Raw genomic sequence first — 24001 nt, 5'->3', positions numbered from 1 at the left:
GTGCCAGCAAAAGAGGTAGATCCAGGTTTAAATGCAAAATTTAAGAGAAATTTGTATATATACATATATATGGATTAGAGTACAGAGGGCTATGGTCTGGGTGCGGGTAGATGGGATTAATCTGAAAAACAGGTTGGCATGGACTTAATAGCCTAAAGGGCCAGATTTTATGCTGTTGTGCTATATGACTGAGAATCTTTTTCCACTTACAAAATGTTCAATTATCCTTTCTTCATCAAATTTTATGTGCAAGTATCACCTATCAAATACTCCAACTGCATTTCATTAACCTTCTGAAAAGTTATATTGTGGTGTGAATAAAATTACACTCATCAAACAGCTTCAGAACCAAATGACCATCACTTGGAAATCGATGAAGTGACTCAAGTATCAGATACCAGTAGTTCTAGAAGCAGATAGATTACAGAATCTCCAGAATACCACTACTTAATAGAAATGTTATCAAGTACAATATACATCTTTAAAATCTGTTACATAATAGAAAGAAATTTAATTTAGACACATCATTACATTTTCCTTCTTTGGTCCTTTGGAGCAAACTGACCTAAGCAACATGGTATGTAAAGAGAAAATCTTAATGCTTTTCCACAAAACCAAAAGGCACTAAAATTTACATTGGTGCAAAGGCATCTTTTAATGCTTCATTCTGTAAATACATAATTTTTCATTCTAATTTACACTGTCATGGAATGTACACTCAGTGGCCACTTTATTAGGTACAGGAGTGGGACTACGGTGTGGTCTGCTGCTGTAGCCCACTCATTTTAAGTTTCGATGTGCTGTGCATTCAGAGACGCTCTTCTGCACACTACTGTTGTAACATGTGGCTATCTGAATTACTGTCACTCTCCGTTGACTTCTCTCAATTTTTTTTTTGCCCACAGAACTGCTGCTCACCAGATTTTTTTTTGTGTTTTTTTGCACCTTTCCCTAAACTCTAGAGATTGTTGTGGGTGAAAAACTCAGATGATCAGCAGTTTCTGAGATACTCTAACCAGCCCGTCTGACACGAACAATCATTCCACAGTCAAAGTCACTTAGAACACATTTCTTCCCCATTCTGATAGTTGGTTTGACCAACAACTGAAGCTCTTGACCATGTCTGCATGCTTTTATGCATTGAGTTACTGCCACATGATTTACTGATTGGATATTTGCATTAACGAGCAGTTGTACATGTGCACCTAATAAAATGGCCACTGAGTGTATGCTCATTCTTGATGCCTGTTCTATTACCTGCCAATCTAATCAGAAACTGCCTCTCCAACTGAAACTTAACAGTACTCAATGATATGTTTCAACTCCAGGTTAGGTTGGACTTCAATGTTCTAAAACATCATGGCTCAGGCTAGATCAAGTCATGCCATACTGGTCTGTATCAGTACTAATCTGAGGTGGGATGATTTGTTTGGCATTTGTTCTTGCCTGCTTTTGTGCAGGTGCCTCTGGGTCAGGTTAGTGTGGGTACGGAAAAGCATTTGAGTATATGGACTTTGGTCAAGTTTTTATTAATCTAGTAACAGAATGCCAGCATTTATTTTTAATATTTTACTCATTCTGAATGGAGGAAAGAAAGTTCCAGGTTTCATTCAGTGAAGTGGACTTTTATTTTTCTTGAAAAAAAACAATAGTTTCATAAGGTTAACTGTAATTCCAGATTGATTCAATTACTTGAACAGAACTGGTAGTGGTGGGATTGTGTTTTAATATTATATCTAAGCAGACTTCTTGATCAGATCACCTGACTGTAGGAATAGGTGCTGAGTTGTAATTCTATTGAAAGCAAAGATACGTAAACTGTGCTACTTATTTGCCCATTCTCCTGGTCCATCTCAGTCTTTCTGCAATCTACCTGCTTCCTCAATTTCATTGTCCCTATGCCTACCATTGTATCATCTGCAACCTTGGCCACAAAACCATCAATTCCATCATCCAGATCATTAACATATAATGTGAAAAGCAGTGGACCTAACACTGAACTCTGTGGCACACCATGAGTCACTGCAGCCAGCCAGAAAAGGGCCCCTTTATTCTGACTTTTTGCTTATGTCAGTCAGCCAAATTTCTATCCATTCTAGTATCTTTCCTATAACACCATGGGCTCTTTACTTGGTTAGCAGCCTTATGTGCAGCACTTTGTCAAAGGCCTTCTGAAAACCTAAGTTAACAGTATCTACTGTCCCTACTTTGTCTATCCTACCTGATATTTCCTCAGAGAATTCCAACTGATATGTCAGGTAAGATTTCCCCTTAAGGAAACCATGCTGACTTCAACTTATTTTAAATAATGTGAAACATCATCCTTAATAATGGACTCTAACGTCTTCGCATCCTCTAAAGTCAGGCTAACTGGCTTATAATTTCCTCTCTTCCCCCCCCGACCCCCCTTCTAATCACCACTAAAGCCTCTATTATCTCTTCCGTGACATTTTTCAGAACCCTGGGGTGTAATGCACCTAGTCCAGGTGACTTATCTACGTTAAAATCTTTTATCTTCCCAAGCACCTTCTCTTCAGTAATAGTGACTACACTCACCTTTACCCCCGACACTCTCAAATTTCTGACACACTGCTGAATTCTTCCATAGTGAAGAAAGTTGCACAATATTTACTCAGTTTTTCCACCATTCCTTTATTTCCCATTACCCAGTCACAACGAGATCTAGATGTTCTTGTACATCAGTCACTGAAAGCAAGTATGCAAGTACAGCAGGCTGTGAAAAAAGCTAATGGCATGCTGGCCTTCATAACAAGGGGAATTGAGTATAAGAGCAAAGAGGTCCTTCTGCAGCTGTACAGGGCCCTGGTGAGAGCACACCCGGAGTACTGTGTGCAGTTTTGGTCTCCAAATTTGAGGAAGGACATTCTTGCTATTGAAGGAGTGCAGCGTAGGTTCACAAGGTTAATTCCTGGGATGGCGGGACTGTCATATGTCGAAAGATTGGAGTGACTGGGCTTGTATACTCTGGAATTTAGAAGGCTGAGAGGGGATCTTATTGAAACATATAAGATTATTAAGGGATTGGACACGCTGCAGGCAGGAAGCATGTTCCCGCTGATGGGTGAGTCCAGAACCAGAGGCCACAGTTTAAGAATTAGGGGTAGGCCATTTAGAACGGAGTTGAGGAAAAACTTTTTCACCCAGAGAGTGGTGGATATATGGAATGCTCTGCCCCAGAAGGCTGTGGAGGCCAAGTCTCTGGATGCTTTCAAAAAGGAGATGGATAGAGCTCTTAAAGATAGTGGAATCAAAGGTTATGGGGATAAGGCAGGAACTGGATACTGATAGTGGATGATCAGCCATGATCACAGTGAATGGCGGTGCTGGCTCGAAGGGCCGAATGGCCTACTCCTGCACCTATTGTCTATTACTACCTCTGCAGCACCATTTCCAGTAGTCTGATATTCATTCTTAATTCTCTTTTACCCTTTATGGTGTATGCATATCTAAAAAAACTTCTGGTATCTTCTTTTATATTATTGGCTAGCTTACCTTTGTATTTCATATTATCTCTTCTTAATGTTTTTTAGTGCCTTCTGTTGGTTTTTAAAAGCTTCCCACTAATATTTGGTATATTATCTGCCTTCTCTTTTACTCTGATACTGTCTTTGACCTCCCTTGTCAGCCATGGTTGTCTCAGCTCTCTTTAAGGTGCTTCTTCTTCCTTGGGATGGACTGATCCTGCCCCTTTCGAATTTCTCTTACAAACTCCAGCCAACGCTGTCATCTCTGTTAGTGTCACTATCCAACCAGCTCCTCTCTCATGCCTCTGTAGTTAACTGTAATACTGGTAAATCTGATTTTAGCTCCTCCCTCTCAAACTGCAGGGTGAATTCTATCATATTATGATCACTGCTTCCTTAGGGTTCTTTTTACCTTAAGCTCCCTTATTAAATCAATATCATTTCTCTACACTAGACTCACTAAGTATTAAGCAGAATTTCAATGTTCGATGCGTTCCTCATTGTACAGCAAGGTACTTCACTTGTTATTACTGCTTAGAAAAGAAGGCTAATAAATAGACAAGGATGAATAATGCAGGGATGTGAAGCAAATTAGGATTGGAAAAGAAATAACTGAAGCCCCTAACTACTTACAGCTTTGGAATAATGCATGCACCGATGAAATGACACTGGATCACGAGCAAAACAAAATAGCCACTGGATGAAGTCACTGATATGTGATAGGGTGGTTAAACAATGGTGGAGAAAATGATATGAATGCCTCAATATTCCCAATGGTGCTTTTTCCATCTTCTCCCTTGCTGTTGTTCCATCCCTGGAAAGAAAATCCAGGATTTTTTCCCTGATTCTTTAGTTATTGTGGGTGTTGGAATTGGAACTGGTTTATTATTGTCATATGTACTGACATACAGCGAGAAGCTTTTGTTCTTGGATTTTTGTCTAAGTCTCTTTTTGACATATCCATGGTAACCATTAATCTGCATTATTGTTAACTGTAGGTGCCTTTTTCAACATATATATTCATTACATGTGTTGGGCAAACAGGCGTAAGAGGTCAAAAATCGGCTTAAAAATAGTTCACAGCCACAATATACTGGAGGAAGTAAAAGAGCTCAAAATTTACTGACAATTGGCTACACAAGTTGCTTCACAGAAAAGTAACAGGTATGGTCTGATTTGATTTGAAGAAACAGATGTTACGCATTCCCAAAGGCGCACCTGCTTTCATGAGAGTACCGTTGTTTAATCTCATTAAGATAAAAAACACTCGCTACACTGCAGTCACAGGGTTTCTTTCTGCTTTAAAGTGAGATTACATTTAGGAAAATGATTGCAGATGGCGTTATAAATGGATTTTTTTAACAACCTTTTCTCCCCCATCAGTAGGTGCACATTCCAATGGAAAGCACCATAAAATGTTACAACATTTATAAACATTATAAAATGTTCAAAGAACTGGGTTTCCCTTCCTCTACCATTGATGTGGTCCTTACCCACATCTCCCGCATTTCCTGTGCTCACTGCATCCTTCCACCACCTTAACAATGATAGAGTTCCTCTCGCCCATTTACTGCCTCATGAGCCTTCGCATTCAACCCACCATTCTCCGCAACTTCCGCCATCTTCAGCGGGACCCTACAACCAAACACATCCTTACTTCCCCCTCCCCCCCCCACTTTCTGCAGGGATCTCTCCCTCCATTACTCCTTTTTCCGTTTGTCCCTCCCACTAATCTTCCTCCTGGCACATATCCCTTCAAGTAACAGAAATGCTATATCTACCCATTCATCTCCTCCCTCACCTCCACTCAAGGCCCCAAGCAGTCCTTATAGCTGGGGACGTCTATTATATCCAGTGCTCCCGATGCGGCCTCCTCTGCATTGGAGAGACCTGATGTAAACTGGGGGATTGCTCTGTCGAGCACCTACACTCCATATGCCAAGAGCGGAATTTCCTGGTGGCCAGCCATTTTAATTCCTATCCCCATTCCTATTCTGATATGTCAGTGCACGGCCTCCTCTACTGCTATGATGAAGCAACTCTTGGGGTGTAGCAGCAACAACTGGATAGCCTCCAACCTTATGATATGAACATCAATTTCTCCTTCTGGTGATGCTTTTTCCCTCTTTTTTTTCCTTTCTCCCCCTTCCCCTTCTCTCTTTTTCTATTCCCTAATCTGGCTTCTTACCTCTTCTCCTCACCTGCCTATCACTTATCCCTGGTGTGCTTCCTTCTTCCCTTTCTCCCATGGTCGACTCTGTCCTCCCATCATGTTCCTTCTTCTCCAGCCCTTTACCTTTCTCAGCAACCTGGCTTTTCCTATCACCTTCTAGCTTGTCCTCCTTCCCTTTCCCCAAACTTTCTTTTCCTGGCATCTTCCTCCTTCCTTCCCAGTACTGAAGAATTTTCTCGGCCCGAAACGTCAACTGTTTATTTATTTCCATAGATGCTCCGTAGTTCCTCCAGCATGTTGCTCTGAATTTTCAGCACCTGCAGAATCTCCTATGTTCATAAAATGTTATAAATATACACAGAATGACATGAGAGCACCTACTCCCTTCAACATACTTATGCTGAAAGACTGGACAACTGGTTGTTCAACAAACTGCCTTCCTCAAAGAGTAAATGAGTGTTTAAATGAAGCACTACAGATATCAGGATGATACTGAAAATCTCCTTTGATGGTTTGCCAGTAGGGGTTTCATAATTTTCTCAGCAGAGTACATATTATGTTGATTATCAATATATACATACCAAACAGCTCCCCTAGCAGTCACCCACCTGGACATGTCAAACAACAGGCATCTGATTCTTTGATTGGTGCTTGGCATAGGAGAGGTGGGCACACCTCAGTGTCACAGAGTACGCGCCCACTGTGACAAGTACATTGTGTGCAAGTGTCCATGTTCCAGGTTTCTCCTTCTAAATAGTATTCCCCTCCGGGAGCTTGACATACAGTGAGGTCCACCGTATCAGGCTGTCCACTGCCTGACTCATCTGCGGACAGTAAAAAAATAAATAGCTTTGTAGCTGCAAACTTACTGCAACCAACTACAACCATTTTATACTGGGACATCTTATATTAGCTAAACCTCACTGGCAGCTTCCCCATTCGGGGTCAGAACTGCAAAATGAAATGACTTCTCTTTCAAAGATATACACACACAATATATACTGGTAACTGGAGTTCTGAAAAATTACTGCACTATGAGAGATACTAATCGTTGTATGAGATGTTAAACTGAGTTGGCCTGCAAAGAAGAACAGGCGAGTTTGCTGTTTGCGGACACCTGCTGGCTACCCTGTTTTGTACATTGCAAGAATTACTGCAATTTAACAATAGATAAATGGCTGCAAAGTACTTTGGGACATCCTAAAATCACTTAACACACATCAAAGTTGCTGGTGAACGCAGCAGGCCAGGCAGCATCTCTAGGAAGAGGTACAGTCGACGTTTAAGGCCGAGACCCTTCGTCTAATATCACTTATTTCATTTTCTGGGACAAGGCACATCACAAAACGGCAAGACAAGATTCGGATGAAGTAGGAGAATGGTCTGTAGAGGTGACTGACCTAGTGGTTAAGAAGGTAGATGGTGAGGAGGATTTAACATGAAAAAAGGCAGTCTGGGCAATGATGGAAGGCTACAGTAAGCAGAATGTAGATAATGTATGTCTGTCAGACTGTCAACTTGGACATAATGCTTAATTCTCTTGATATACTGTACTGCCTTCAGTGTTAGTAAATATGAAAGTTATGAGAATTGTTTATCAAAAAGGATGATTTCAAAATCACTGAATGAAAATATAAGCAGTTAAGAAGTAACATTTGAGCCTTGTCAAAGAAAATACAGCAAAAGAAGCACAAGTCACAAGTAATATGCTGATCGTGTTATGACTGATTATCATTTAACTATTTCAGTTTGATGCTTTTACTTATGCATGCAAATAGTTAATTAATTTTATTCTTTTAAAATATGGACAATTATTTATTTATTTGTCTGAATGTCAGAGACATTTATAAACCCTCATTATTTTGATGGTAAAGGTGGTAATGAAGAAGAATTTTGCCAGCCTGTTAAAGCTTTCAGTGGAATTTCAGTGCTGGATTTTATTTGATGCAGACTATGCTGCTGAAGTTTGGTAAACACTGAGCAAACCTGACAGGTCACTGAAAGTTGGACTAGTTCAGTGTGGGAGTACATGACAGAGATGAGGAGGAATTTCTGTAGCCAGCGGGTGGTGAATCTCTGAAATACAACACCACAGACGGCTGTAGAGGCCAAGTCACTGGATATATTTAAAGCAAAGGGTGATCAATTCTTGGTTAGTCAGGGCATCAAAGGTTAGAGAAGAAGGCAGGAGAATGAGATTGAGAGGGATAATAAATCAGACGTGATGGAATGGCAGAGATGAGTTGATGGGCTGAGTGGCAGAACTCTGCTTCCATGTCTTATGGTCCTATGGTGACAACTGTGAGCAGATGGCAGATGCCAGTAAGACCTGGTTGAATTGGACCTGAATAAAAATCACAGAGCATGAAAAAAATCTGTAAATTTAGATTATCTCACTAAGTTTAATGGATTTAAAGTTTAACACAATTCTGAGGTATTAATGGGAAACAGAGACAAAATGTTCAGACATGAATAATTTTCAAGTTGATGGCATAACTCATTGGGATTCTAGCAGGATTGGTAACTAAGCACAAACCTGAGGAAAGGGAGAAAGCAGATCCTTACTTTCCCAGAGAATTAACTGCCCAGTCACTCAGAGTCAGACAGAAGATGACAGAAGAAATATTGTATCTAAAAGAACATCAGAGCTTGACCATTGAAGCTCTGTCAACAATTGGCCTGCCTGATTTCCAAGAGAAAAAAAAAACACGTACCTTCAGTCTATTGAGCTGCACATCCCTTCCTCTCCTCCCTCTGGCACGTATGGGAAACAATCAATCTTGACTCTGTATTCTAACTTCATGTACATTATACTCCTCCTTCCTCCCAATATATATACACACACACACACACACACACTTGCACACACACTGTCCTGGTATAATTGGATTCGAAGACAGATAAGGAAAAGTATTCTTGCTGAACCAAGTATACTTAAAGCCACCATTATGTTGTATCGTTGCCCTGGCAGAAATCGGTTCACCAACTATAGAGAATAGCATTGAATCTGAGACTTCTTTTGGACTTGACTGATCAATTTCAAACATTAAGGAAAAAATTGCAGAAGTGCCCCATTAGCTTGTTCCTTAACTGGTGATTTCATTTTCCCTGGAAGTGAAACTGGATACCTTATAAATGGGAAAACTTGTTGTGTACTGATATGTTTTCAACCTGTTAACTTGGATCTGGTAAGTGGGATTTCAACTGCTGTAAGGAGGACAGGAAATTCCAGCACAGTGGGAGGAGTGATTGGATCTTCTGTCTTTCACACCAGGATGTAGGAACTCTCTCATGGATGCGTCTGGGAAGTAAAGCTTAACACATATTCTAATAGAGCCAATGAAATTCCTACCTGTTTGAAAGAAAGTTACAATGGATCGAGAAAGCCTACTCTAACTACTTCTGAGCTTGGGACAGTTTTCTGTAATTTAAATTGAATAGGCAAATCTGTGTGATGTTGATGAGTAGCTAAAATATATAAAGTCACTAAACTTCAGATGACAGCAGTTCCAATCAACATTATATATTTTAACCCACATTTGTTGACCTAAAGGCATAAGAAGAAAATAGGTAGACCAGACCTATTATATTTAATAAGCAGATTAATAGTGGCATAGATTCTTATTAGAAAAGACCAATTTGTAAAATGTTTGGAACAGGCTGAGAAAACTTACAGTAACTAATTGCACACCACTATACAGGTTGGTCCAAAGCAACCAAATGTTAAATAAATGCAGATGTTTTGGAACATGCAAGATTATCCCAAAACTAACATCAAAGATTAAAGATGCCAGGAGACTTAAAATGTTAGCTTCACTCAGAGAAAATCGGGTCACTGTACTGCGCATAAAGAACTAAACTTCCATTTTACTTTGAAGTTACGCTTCCTCCTGAATTTTCCTTTCACATTAATTCTCATGTCAGGACTTTTGAAACTGTATTTATTTCAAAGGAAAGGAATACAAGAGTTTTACTGCACTTTTCAATTTAGTGGCAGCATCACATAGTGTTAAGTCCAGTGTAGCAGAGGCAAAGCCAATAATAAAAGTAGCTCTATATAAATAACATATCTAAAGGAAAAGTTGAGATGATCACCCACAGCTCCCGTGCAACATTTCCAGCCTTATGATCTTTCAGCTTCGATACAGCTCGGGAGAAATCAGTACAAGATGGCTGTTCATCAAGAACCAGCTCAAGACTACTCCACTGTCTTTATCTCAATATAGTTTATGATGGTCAATAGACAGAGGAATTTCCCATCAATATACTCAAAAAAAAATCCAGATGTGGCATGTAAAATGACAGCATAATTTACCATTTTGAAACAGTATATGTTTTATTTTCAAATTGAGGAACTGGATGTTGGGGTTAGTTCATCATTTTTCACTGATAAAACTAACCTGACCTCTGGCACTGATTTCCTGTTTCGTTCCCCTGTCATTAATTCTCCTATATTTCTTAAACAGCTTTACACTTAACAACATATCACTTAAAATTATGCTGTGCTCAGTGGCATACTCAATGCAGAAATCAATTTCTCTTTACCTAATCTGATTAAGGTGCACCTTACCTTGACAGGTGGGGCAGCACTGCCCAGGTTTGACCAATGGATTGAGGCAGTTTGGAACAGGGCATGTAATTAACACACACATTTCCTTTCCACTGTAACAATAACAGTCTCTACATCCATCATGCCAGCCTTCTCCTTCTTCATAGCGATGGCCGTTAGCAGTCAAGCAGAAACTGGTTGCAATTGGAGCAGTGGTGGTGCTAAGATGCACATCAGACTCTATAAAAGTAACCAAGTGTGAAAATGTAAAAACATTTAATCTACTCAACCCAAAACTCATCAAGGGCTTAAGTTTTGTTAGCTGTTAGCATTGCTTTAGGAGGTCAAATTGCATTATTTCCCTAACCAACTTTTTTCTTTAATATCAAAAAGCATAAAACAGAAAATTTTGTTAAACTGAAATAGAAACAGCAAGTGCCTGGAGATAACTAGTGGAGATCGGATAGCATCAGTGTAATGAGAAACAGAGCTGGTATTTACTTCTTCCATCAGAAACCTGAAATGTTAACATTCTCTTCACAGCTTTACCCTGACCTGCTGTATCTCCAGCATTTTTCAAGATAGGAGAACACCACTAGGAACACCATGGTAAGTTATAACAGTAGTTAGACACAAAATACAAACAACTCTGCTTCATTCTTTTTTAAATCCGATGTGCCAATATCAGAAAGTAAAGTCCCAAATAAGGTACAACAATGGTTATACAGAATACAAACCACTCTATTCTATTAAATTACACTAGTCACAATACCAAAGGGTCAGGTCCCAGTATAACATTTCCCATAACCTGCATCAGCATTTCCAGATTTCTTACAGCGGGATTATCAATTAGCTTTGAGCTAGGCTTGTTAGGAATTGGATTCAACCCATAAAACACATCACATAAGATCTACCCTGTCAAAATAAAGTCAACGAACTTGTTTAATTTAGGCTCAGTTATAAAATTAGGAACTAATGAAAGGTCATTATGCTATTTGAAAATAATACTACTAATAATTTTATTTTGATTTAACACAACTCTAATGTTTTCTCTTGATGCTGTTATTTAGTACTGATGCATTAAGCTAAGAGGTGCTGGATCGCATTTCCTAAGTACAGTATATGTGACAAAAGAATGTATCAGTGTCAGTGACTTTTAAACAGAGAAAAACACAAGAGAGTTAAGCACCTTGAACCTGTCCAGCGTTTTACTGACTCAGTGACAGAGAAAAAGCTACTTGCCCATTTCTCTGTCATTTTGTGTGCTGGGGTGAGGTTAAAAGAGGGAGAAATGATAAACAAATTCATAACTTAAAAAACTGACCACTTCTGCAAAGATGGATTTAAAAATTAAAAGTTTCAAGCAAAAACCAACGTGAATTTAATTGGTTATACAGCAAATCTGAAGAACATTAAACAGGAACTGAATTTTCTAGTGATATGCGTGATAGTCATCTTTTATACTTTGCATCATTCTCAAAATAACTTCTTTTGCTCACATTATGATACAATAGTTCGAGGTGTTATTAAATGAATTTTGTAAATGATTCGTAATTCCTATTTTGACAGACCAACACCCACTCACACATCCCACTGAGTTACATTCAGACAGACAATGTTATTATTATCCAGATTGTTCTACAGAACAAGACTCACTTTTCATAGTCTGGTGGATAAAAACAGAAAAGAAAAAAGATAAACACACAGAGACAGAAAGAAATTCAGCTTGATCAACATTTATTTCAGGTAAGATACTTTTTTCTAGCTTTGTTCTTATACATGATCATTAAGCAGCTCAGATACAGACTGTAGTGTGCACTTAAATGACCTAAGCAGACACAGAGAACTGTTAGGAAAAATGGACCAGTTAATTGTTTTTATTAATTACAGCAACAATTTTAAATACCAAAGTAATATTATCACCATTTTGTATACAGTAAGGAAGTTTATTATATAGAATCTTTTATGCACTTCATTTTTGATAATGCACATTCCTAGACTGAGTAAAAGAATATAGTGGATGCTAAAAGCAGATAATGCAATTGTAAATTAAAGCTGGACCATTAATCAAGTCTGCGTGTTTCCATGCTTCACACCTCTGTTGTATACTGAACTATTGCACACTATTAAAGGTAGTTGTGATTATGGTTGATTTTCACCTAATGCCATGCAACATTTCAACCTGTAGTTTAAATTAACCAAACTAGGAGTGGTTACTTTAAACTGACTTTTTTTCCATCACAGTTTTGTAGAAAGTAGACAGTGAAAGGAGAAAGTAAAGGAGATGATTTGTTTAGAAAAACTGATGGGAGGAAGAAGAATGATTCAGTGGGTCTGTGCACCCTTTGTTAATGCAATGCGGCTTCTTGTACTTGAGCCAGATGTCAGAGGGAAGTGATAGGAATTTCCTGTGGCATTCCAAACAGACAGAGGAAATTTTACATCGTATCATTCAACCACAATCAAAATTTGAAAGAATATATTGTATGATTTAACCTACCACGATGATCACTGAGTATCATTAGATACCTAAGCACTGAATTTAGTTCCATGTTAAAGAGCCATCATATTCTGCACGTTTGCACGAAATCATTATTATGTTACTTCCAATGGGGTGGACATAGAAGAAATGCCTTCTGCAAAGTATAGCGTTCCTGATCCTACATTAGATCATGCAAACCACCATTATCTTTCTTATCGGCTTTTGAGCCAAGTTTCGATACTCAGCAGCATGATGAATAAAAGCCAGAAGCATGAAAGAAAATGGGTTTTGGCACCCAATCGAGTAGTGGTAGCAAGCCTTTCACATCTGGCAAGATGCCTGGTAGCCTGTCACTTCAAAGATAAGTCTGATCTTGGCATGTGACTATCACATGAGTGGCAACGTGCCTAATGTGAAATGGCTAGAAGCTTGCGGAAGACTGCAATGTGTTAGAAAAGACCACTTATGTAACATTGCTGCTTAACAGCTTCAACCATATGGCCTATAAGACTTGCCTGAGGGGGAAATCAGATACTAAGTGGGCAGATTTCTATGAAATGCGTTTTGCTGCAATTTCAGCATAGAACGCCATTGTAAAACAAAAGTTTTGTTTATTGATGGAAGTGCTTTGGACGTTTGATAAACAGCTAAATGATTCTGAAAGGAAAGGGACTTGATATTGAGTTAATAACTGATAATGGTGATATTATGAATTAAATTAAGGCATTAGCAGACAATAATTACCTTGTTTCAATATTTATAAAAGAGAAAGAGAATCCAAAGAAAACTAATATTTAATCAGGGGCTGGGATTTGCCAACATTAACAGAAGCACGATAACAATAATGAAGGAAAATAGCAATACCAAAGTATTGGACCAGATATCTGCCATTCCCACACTTTAAATGATGAAGGTTATGTCAGTGTAGATAAGAGTTGTCTAAATGTAGCAGCAGTTTGTACCATCTTCATGATGTACTGCAGCAACTCACCAAGATGCTGCAGACAGCACCTTCCAAACTCTCGTATTTCATCTTCCTAATACTAACGGTGATTACATTAATGTGAAATGCTTAGAGGGGTTAGAATTTTTTTAAGTATGTCCAGGAGACCTTTTTGAGCCTGTCTGTAGATTGTTCGACTGAAGGAGGAGCAAATCTGCTGTTTGAAAATGTATTGGTAACTGGTAGGAGTTGCAGTGGGTGAACATTTCAGAGACAGAAACCATAACTCTTGCTTTAAGGATGTCATGGAGAAGGACGATGTATCAGAAATTAAGTTCCCTTATTGGAGAAAGACTGATAGCAATGTGATAAGATAGGACCTGGTAAAAGAGAATTCGGAAGCGCTATATGCAGATGACCAGGAGGAGGGACCCAAAAAGAAAATACTGAGAATTCGGGGAATTGAGAGAATTGAACATAAACACAAGAGATTCTGCAGATGCTGGATGTCCAGAGCAACACACACAAGATGCTGGAGGAACTAGCAAGTCAGGCAGCATCTATGGAAATGAGTCAACAGTCAATGTTTTGGGCCAAGGCCCTCCATCAGGACTGGAAAGGCTGGAGGATTGCCAGATTAAAAGGTGGGAGCCGTGCAGCATCTGTGTCAGGGAGGTAATTGTTGGCATGCAGGTGACATCCTGATGCAGGCTTTCAACCCAAAATGTCAGCAACTTCTTTCTCCATAGCAATGCTACTCGACCCACTGAGTTCCTCCAGCACATTGTTTGTTGCCTCAGATACAAGCAGCTGCAGTGTTTTGTGTCACTATTTTTTTCCTCCTACATGGAGCATACATTTGGGAGTGAAATATTTTGGCTTGATTTTTCTGGTTTGAGTAATGTTGCTCAAGCCATTAATTGAGCCAGTCTTTTTACTTCAGAAGAATCCCACCGAGGGTTGACATCACGCAGCTTCTTACGTTGTTAAAGTGCAAAACTATGTACACTGCAAAACACTATTAATCCTTTATGGTCTTTCAGGCATCAAAAATACCAATGATGTAGATCTCCAACTTTCAGACTGGCTGTCCGCTATTTCTCCCCAGCAAGAAAAAGTAATGAATTTGGTTGAAAAACTTAAACTCTTGTCATAAGCAGCATGTCCTTCAAGTAAGGTTGGATGGACCAAGATTTCAGTTTAAAAAAAAATCTGCCTAAGATTTCAGGAGACAGCTAATTATTTCTCCAATACATTTTCTCCTTCTGTTAAATTCAATGGATGTCAATTGCGAATAAAAGGAAAATATACTGCCTTTGTTATTTTTGAGATTATAATCCATGACATAGATTAAAAATCAGACATATTCATAACTTTAATGGAGTCAAATCTATAAAAGAGCTAAGCGTTATTTTAATGGCCCTTAACTCAATGCAAATACCAATGTGAAAATTTGTTGCATTGTTGACATTCCTGACCGTATAATCTCTTTCCAAATATTGACGAAATATATCCTTAAATGAGTTAATGTTATGGTACCTTTGCATTTGCACATGGAGCATCCTTTCTTATTCTTTTCATACCCTTCTGGGCAGTACTTGTCACAGGTAAGCGGTGGGCATTTCACACAGCGGCACATCTCACAACCATGTTTGTTTCTCCTAAAAATAAGGCAAAAAGCAAATTCTGGGTGAGACTGACCTCATGCAGGACATACCTATTAATTAAAGGGATGCTTATATTTTCACTGGGGTTCATCAACATGAAACATTAACTTTGTTCTTCAGATGCTGTCTGACCAGCTGAGTATTTTACCAGCACTTTATATTTTAAATTTAATTTTCGAACATCAAAATATCTGTTTTTAAATTACAAAACCCTGATCCTATTGATCAAACACATTATGTTCAGAAATTACTTCTGAAGAGCAAACATTTGTTTCAATGTTGACAACATTGATTAAATAAAAAAAAATGAAATCAATAAAAATGAAAATCAAGGAGCAGGGGACATTTTCCAGCCATCTTGATTAAAGGCAGCATACTAGGCAGAAAAAAAGTATTTCTTAAAATTAATATCACAAGATATTTCACTCACAAAATATTTCACTCATGTCATTGGCAGAATGGTTCCTTTGAAGGACCATACATGTGGCAACGTTAAACTCTCTCACTGTTGTATTTGTTGTTCAATTAGGTTATACGAGATAAATTCTGAAATGAGCTTCAACCTTTCAGATGTAGAGGCCTAATGCCACCAAAGAGATAAGCTGACACACACACATTACATTTTTTACAACAATATGATGGATATCAATATATTTGTTCACGTCATTGAAATTGTATATCACTTTATTAAGACATAAAACAGTATTTTTGATGGGCTGCAGCTTTAAACTATCTGCAGTAAATGAGGAAGTAGCATTAAGTAAACTTGAAGAAAGATTCATGTTTGGATATCAGCAAAGGTCAACTTGCTTGTAATGTGTATTGTAGATGGAGCTTTCTTAATGTGGAAGCCATAAGTATGGGTATGGTAAATATGCCTAGTAAACAATTTAATTCTTTAATTCAACAATGCTAGTACTGTAGTTCTCTCTGCAGGTGCTAATAACAAACATGTACCTATGATACAGAAAGAGCAGCAGTGAAAACAGGCAATCAGATTCATAAACAAATAATCACATCACATTCATTTCTTCTGATTGTTAGCATCTGAAGTCGATTTTTGTATATAGCATTCTGAAATCTCATATCCTCTGCTAATTTTGTCTTACAGGCCAACACACCAATAAGAAAGCTAACAGTCATTCAATGGATGGAGCAAATGGGCATGCAAGAGAGAGAAGGTTATGGGGTAATAAGTGGGAGAATGGGATTGGTGGAATTACTCTGACAGCTGACATGGACTCATTGAGTTAAATGGTCTCTTCTTTGTGAAAAATATGAGATAATTTTCACCAAACACCCTTAAGTTCCTCTCTACAATGATTTAAAAAATAAATAACTAATGAAATAAAATATTTGTCCTGATTAACTTTACTCAGGATTGCTTATGGGAGAAGAATCTTCACTTCCTGGAGACCAAGACAATTCTGCGGGAGCTAGATGAAGCATGCACGGCACTTTTGAAAGAATACCTTTTTACTGCGCAAAGCGCAGAATCAAATATCACTGTGATGATTGTACGCTCTGGTATCAATTGTCTGGCGACAATAAAGTAAAGTAAATACTTCTAAATAATTTGCATATCATTGCAATTGTCACTCAGTGAAACAGAAATAATAACCGAAAGGAAAAAAAATTGGAATTTTTTTTAACCAACATCGGAATCTGTAATACATTCTCAAGATTCTCCAGTTGTTGTTGATTCTTGATAAAGTGCTGTGCTTCCTTGAATTATTTTAAAGAATAAGAAAGTGATGAACCCTAGTTATTTAATTAAAAGGAAACATCTGTACCTGTTCTCTAAGTGGTAAAAGCTATCCAACTGATTTATTCACTTGGTGCTGGTCTGCTGTACTTACATAAAGCCATAGGGACAGTGCTTATTGCAGGAAAGTTTTCGGCACTTGTGTGGCTGTGGTCGGCACTCACAGATGACGCAGTCATCTACATCCATCAGAAAACCATGGGGACAATCTAAAGAGCAATACGATATCAAATCTGGGCAGGGTTCCTCTGGAACAAAAAGATGTTATTTACTATTGGTTACAACTTGGTACAAAATGTACTAACAACAAAACAATACATCTCTGTCGACCAAAACATTGTGATTCATTTCCTCACTTCTCATTCAACATTCTTGTATCATTCTTCACTTGAAAAAGGCAAACAGCCAAGCTGCCTCTTGCTGGGTCAGGCTTTATAAATAGTGTACAATAGCTGCTTGGATGAATTGTAACTACTTGGCCCCTGGACAACAGCTCCAGCTAATGGCAAGGCTGATCAAACAAACAGATCCACATCTCATCACTCTAAATTGTAAATTAATTGAGTTTGCGGTGTGGCAAATCCGGTTCCTTACTTACAGCTAATTTGTAAAATAGCATGCTATTTTTCAAACCTCCAATCCATAACTAATCATGTCAAAAGTATTTTACTTATCATGAGCACACTTATCTTGAGAGATGACTGCAGTATTAAGCATCATGGCAATAAAACTGTTCCCTGAATGAGATGCAAGCAGACCAACTCCTGTTCCATTTTATTACTGCGTATGTTCCGTTTCCAGCTTCTGACTCTAGGCCACTGGAACACTGACAAAGCGTGTGTGGAGCATTTTGGTACTATAAACTTTGAAATTAGCAGCAGTTGTTCTGATCAGAATTATGGGAAATAGTGGATGTGACAAGGAGACAAATTATGGATCGTATGCACATCAAAGCATTGACTTCACCAATAAAGAATATTTAGTCGCTTATGAGGTGATGAGTAAGCTTTAAAAATACTCAGTCTTTTACATGTATTTACATGTTTGGCAATAGAAGTTTACAGTACTAGCTGATTTTTAAGCACACTTGACAGATGGCAAGTTCCTGTTTTAAACACAATAGAATGAAAATATATGTGTTTTAAAGCTGTTTTGGCATGAGTTATGAACCTGTTTTTGTGCGCTTCAGATCCTGGAATTATGCCAGAAGGATATGGATGGAAGAGGTAGCTGGGTTTGGTAGTGATGTATTTTTGACCATATGTGAGGTTGTTCTTTAATATGACTGTTCTTGATAGGGAGGAGAAGACGTGATGTCAGCCAGAAAAGGTGAGGGTGGGGTGTCAGGGATAGTGAATGGTTAAGCAAAAGTGGACAATTATTTCTTTCTTACCAGATCCAGTTTTTAAAATGGCATGGACTCAGATTTCTGCTCACAGACTGATGTACCTAACTTAACTTATGAGTCATCCTGGTTACGTCCGGCCTCCATATTCCCTCCGTCTCCATGACCTTATAGAACAATGGGGGGCATGGACAAAAGGACGATGGGCACATAATAAGACTAGAAAGCATGGGTTTAAGATGAGAGGGGAAGAGATTTAAGGGGGACAAATTTTTACCACAGATGATGATGGGTATATGAAATGAGTTTGCCAAAAGAAGTGGTAGAGGCAGGTACAATTATAGCATTGAAAAGACATTTAGATAGGTGTCGAGAGATATGCAGGCAAATGGGACATGCTCAGGAAGGCACCTTGACCAGCATGGGTGTGTTTCTGTGCTTTATCACTTAATTCTCCATGATACAGAGGATCATATTTGGCGAAGGCAAGTGGTTAAACAAAACGAGCAAAGCCAATGCCAATGAGAGGAAAATAATTCACAGACAAGTGGAAACTTGGAGGCTAGCACAGAAAATAATTACTATGCTGATGTTTCCTGGAAAGAGGTAACAAAGATTCTCAGCTGATTAACAAACTTGCGTCAACCCTAGATTATGAACTGCGAGTTTCCAAGAAAGATTTACCATCTGCGCTACCACAAATGTGCTGCACTTTCCTGAATGTAGAAGTCTATTCTGTTCTGCATTTTGTAGATCGAGTTGCAACAGGAGGTGTTGGCTGAAGGGCTACATTTCTCTCGATGGTACTAAAATATTTATGGAAGCTACAACATCACGAGCAGGGAACTCCAATTCAAAGGATCATATGATGAGTATACAATGGTAATTTCGGGGAATTTCAAGGTTTCACTCAATCCTCTTCCCCACTCTCTAAGCCTAAGCAAAGGAAACAGGAGAAGCCATGCAGATTCCTGGTGCTGCGGGTAAATAACACTATGACCTTCATTAACTTTGCTTCTATTGTTATCAATAAAGACCACGTGTAGGATTAGGACTGCTTCAGTGCATCTTTGGTAGAATGGATGTGATCGTTGCTACAAGGAATAATCTTGACATTTTATTTTCTGAATGGAGGTAATTTTTAATTTCAGCTACAGTACTGTGCAAAAGTCTTGGGCATATACATATTGTTAGGGTGCCGAAGACTTTTGCACGCTGTATTTGTCAACATGGAGCAGAGAACGAGTTTGTAAACCTGGCGGGAGCAAAGCATGTTGGGAAAGGCGAGGGTGGAGTGCCGAGGGTGCGGGACAAGTGGTAGAGCAGGAGTACCAGGGACCAGGGTGGGTACCACTGGTGAAGACACACCCAGCCCTGAGACACCAGGCAAGGTTATCTGATTCCAAACAAGTGGCTTATTGATCATTACAGAATGTTTTCCTGGTGTTTCCTGTTCTTCCCCTCTCCCTTCCCCTTCTCCCAACCACGATTCCCCTCTCCTTGCTCCCCTTCCCACTCTCAGTCCACGATAGAGACCCATATCAGAATCAGGCTTATCATCTCTCACATGTATTATGAAATGTGTTTTTTTTTGTGGCAGCTGTACAGTGCAATACCTAAAGTTACTACAATAATGTGCAAAAGTCACATTAGGCACAAGGCACCCAAGCTAAATATCTTTGAAGGCATGGGGAAAAAAGACTCACTGTGACCTATCTCCGAGATAGTTTAACTGGACCCTTATAACACCCTCTGTTCTCCATTATGACACCGAACATGAGTGAACAAAACTGATAGTTTACAGATGAAGGGAAATCGACATGATGCGCTCACCATCATTTATTGTTAATTATTCAACATCTATGTACTGTGCATTTGGACTTTGGTAAAATTACACACTGCACATTATTGCTGGCACATAACACCGAGAATGATGGGTTCAAGCAAGTAAGAGCTAAAAGTCAGAGCACAATTGGCAATGAAAATTCCTCTGCATTTTCTGGAGATTTTTGGGAGGGAGATAATCAGTTTAGGTATGTGTTATCTATTAGAAAATTACTTTTACTTTCTTAGGATTTTAGTACCCAGTAACTCAATGTTTTCTGGTATCCTGAAACACTTACTAGGTAGACATTGGCACATCAGGCATCCCTTCTCATCTTGTACAAAACCATGCGGACAATCCTTCACTGTCAAGGTACAGTTTATCAGCCTCTCACATAGTGTTGGACTGACTGTTCCAAAGGTTGGCTCTGTTGGAAAAGTAAAACATGAAAAATTATTTGCCAGACGAATACTCACTAACACTGCAGAAGCAGAAGCATGCATTTAAAAAAAATATTGTACCAACAACTTGTTATTTGCCAAGAATGTGATCAAAGTACTACTGAAGTTATTTGTTCTTGGGATTATGATTGACACTGGTAAACCTGTATTGTATCATATCTCTCTAGAGGTTCTGAAAAGGTGCTGTGCACTTCTCAATCAATTGTTACAACACAACCTGGCCACCTCTTTTGAAGACAGTGCTCCCACAAAGATGCCGAGGATGGAATTTGAATATTTTTACCCCATTTCAAGTGGAAGGATACAATGATATCTGTCCTATTGTCTTCTTATTGGAGCAATAAACTGAGATGCATTGTTACAGTATCTTGTCATATAGCTGAATGAATATTTAACAATAACTCCCTCTGCATTCCAGCAATTGAATTTAGTTAAATGAATACAGGTGAATATGGCTCTTGCATTAAACTTGGAGAAATAGAGAATTATCCCACTGAAAGAAAACAAAATCTAGCACCCCTTTTGACAAAATGAACAAATTCATTACTTGAACACACTGATGCAGAATCACTAAATTGTTATGGCAATGCAGGTGTCCCCCGCTTTTCGAACGTTTGCTTTATGAAACCTCACTGTTACGAAAGACCTACATTAGTACCCTGTTTTCGCTTTCAGAAGGTGTTTTCACTGTTACGAAAAAAAAATTCAGCGCGCGATAAAAAAATCAGCACGCGAAAAAAATCAGTGCGCGATAAAAGGCAGCACGCCCCGAGCAGCCGCTCTCCCCCGGATTCGGAACTGCTTTGCTTTAACACGAGCCTGTGAGCAGCCGTTCGCGAGATGAGTTCTATGGTATCGGAAAAGCTTGAAAGAGCTCGTAAAGGTGTTACACTTACGATAAAACTAGACATAATTAAGCGTTTTGATCGTGGTGATCGAAGTAAGGACAACGTGAGTTTGGCTTGTGGAAGCTGACGAACATGATGTTTTGGCATCCCATCACCAAGAACTGACAGATGAAAAGCTGATGCAATTGGAAGCAAAAAGGATAACAATGGAAACCGAATGAGTAATGATAAAGTACGACTTTAATTTTGAACGGGTACGTTGGTTTAGGGGATATTTGCAGGATGGTTTGAGTCCTTATTAAAGAACTGTGTGATAGAAAAATGCGTGAGGCTCAGCAGTCAAGCAAACCTTCCATATCAGCCACAGCAGACCACGAACCTCGACCTTCGACATCGAGGCGGGCAGTCATAGAAGAAGATGAGCTGCCTGCTCTAATGGAAATAGGCGATGAGATGACACCCCAGTGTCCCACCACCCCAACCCCCAGGCCACGGACAGATACCGATTCGCGGAGAATGCAATGGTAGCTGGGAGGCACACAGAACATCTTTAAGAAAAAAACTGAAATAAACACGCTAATTAATTAGGTGCCGCCGACACGTAATTGTCGGCCCAGATCAGAGACAACGCAATCGGAAATTGGCACTGATCTGGGCCGACAATTGCGGGCAGCACCTAATTAATTAGCATGTTTGTTTCGGCTTTTTTCTTAAAGATGTGCTGTGTACCTCCCGGCTACCGCTGGACCCCTGCGTTCTTCGCGGTAATGTATCACTCAGCAGCCCGGAGGGTGGGGGCCACTGCACCACTCAAACTCCGACAAGTCTAACACACCATCATCAGTGTGCTCTGCGCTGTCTTCCAGATTCCCGTAAGTGATACTACACTGCACATACATTATTTCTACTTTATATAGGCTGTGTATTTTTACGTGTTATTTGGTAGATTTGGCAGCTTCATAGTTTAAAGGTTACTGGAGAGAGTGTTCTTGCCAACAGCGCTTGCGTGAGATTTTCGCTTCGGCGAACAGTTCAGTAATGATTGTGGAGAAGTATTTCTACTTTATATAGGCTGTGTATTTATCATATCATTCCTGCTTTTACTATATGTTACTGTTATTTTAGGTTTTATGTGTTAATTGGCTTGATTTGGTAGGTTATGTTTTGGGTCCGCGAACGCTCACATATTTTTCCCATATAAATAAATGGTAATTGCTTCTTCGCTTTACGAAATTTTGGCTTACGAACTGTTTCATAGGAATGCTCTACCTTCGGATGGCGGGGGAAACCTGTGCTGTGATTCTTTCCCTGTCTTTCTCACACCATTTTACTTTATATTAATGTCTCATGACATGTGACCAGGATGTCTGTTGCTACTCTTCTGCATGTGTTGTTAAAGGAGGGAAGGTGACCATTCTACTTCATCAAGCCCATTGTAGCTATTAATGGATTCCTCTGCTCTTTCCCCTCAACTGCTTGTCCAATTCTTGGCCATTTTCATCGCACTTGTGGACAGCGAGCTCCACATCATAATTACTCTCAGGTTACAGCAAAGTCCTCACAAACCAGGTTAAATCTACATCCCCGATTCGCAAACTAAATCGCAAATTCACAAGCTAAAGCCATTTTCCTCATTTCACCAAATGACCCCATCATGATATCATACACCTCCATTAAACCCCTTCCAAAGCTTCTTTGCTTCAGGAGAACACATCCACCTTCCTTTGTATAATCTCATATACATAATCCTCGATCTCTGGAACCTTTCTAATAGATTTTTTGCATCCTCTCTGGGACCTTTATGTCATCACTGAAGTGCCTTGACCAAAATTAGATTCAATTCTTTAGTTGTGGCCTAATTGGTACATTATGTAGGTTTAACACAGTTCCCCTGCATTTGTATCTTATTTTTTATAATTATGGAGACTGGGATCTTAAATAATTTTACAAATTCTCTCTCAATATTGCATACAATATAGTGTTGCAGCAGTAAGGACAAAGAAGCATTAACAAGATCAACAAAAAGTTCCATTCACATGGCACTATGCATGTCCTAATATGCTGCAGGAGGAGACTATCAAGCAAAAAGCCACCAAAAGAGAAACATGAACAGCTGAGCAAGAGTTTCCTCAGTGCAAGATCTTACAGAGCTTTGAGAAAAGAGGTGGAGCTGTCCAGGATTTCATTGTTTTCAGAAGCAGTGACCCATTTCTGATTAAGTCTTATATCAGCTTCTTGGTATGTCACCAAACTTAACCCATAGGCTATGTTCCTTGTGCTTCACCACTCCATCAGATGGAGGTATGGCACGGCCTTTGGATTTGCTGTTTGTGTGGCCTGATGGGCACTCTTCTACTTTCCTGGTTCCTACAGTGCTTTAGGTAGACTTTAAAAGCAATCATTTGCAACACTTGGTTCTCACGCTCCTCGAGTACATTTTGTGGCCTTGCCTGTATTT

The 24001-nt window shown here is 39.1% G+C and overlaps 1 protein-coding gene across 1 annotated transcript in view; it reads right to left on the bottom strand.

Annotated features, from left to right (window-relative positions):
* Nucleotides 1-24001, bottom strand: part of LOC134348444 (cysteine-rich motor neuron 1 protein-like) — a 262947-nt gene that overhangs the window by 13698 nt on the left and 225248 nt on the right. Inside the window, exons 6-10 of the mRNA XM_063051847.1 lie at nt 20533-20661; nt 17159-17312; nt 15172-15293; nt 10229-10447; nt 6267-6482 (exon numbers count right to left, since the gene is read on the bottom strand). Of these exons, the coding sequence (XP_062907917.1) occupies nt 6267-6482; nt 10229-10447; nt 15172-15293; nt 17159-17312; nt 20533-20661 (840 nt within the window). The remainder of the gene's footprint in view (nt 1-6266; nt 6483-10228; nt 10448-15171; nt 15294-17158; nt 17313-20532; nt 20662-24001) is intronic.

This window comes from Mobula hypostoma, chromosome 1 (genome assembly GCF_963921235.1).
Source record: "Mobula hypostoma chromosome 1, sMobHyp1.1, whole genome shotgun sequence".
NCBI classification, from domain to species: domain Eukaryota; kingdom Metazoa; phylum Chordata; class Chondrichthyes; order Myliobatiformes; family Myliobatidae; genus Mobula; species Mobula hypostoma.
This window is presented reverse-complemented; position numbering and strand designations above follow the sequence as displayed.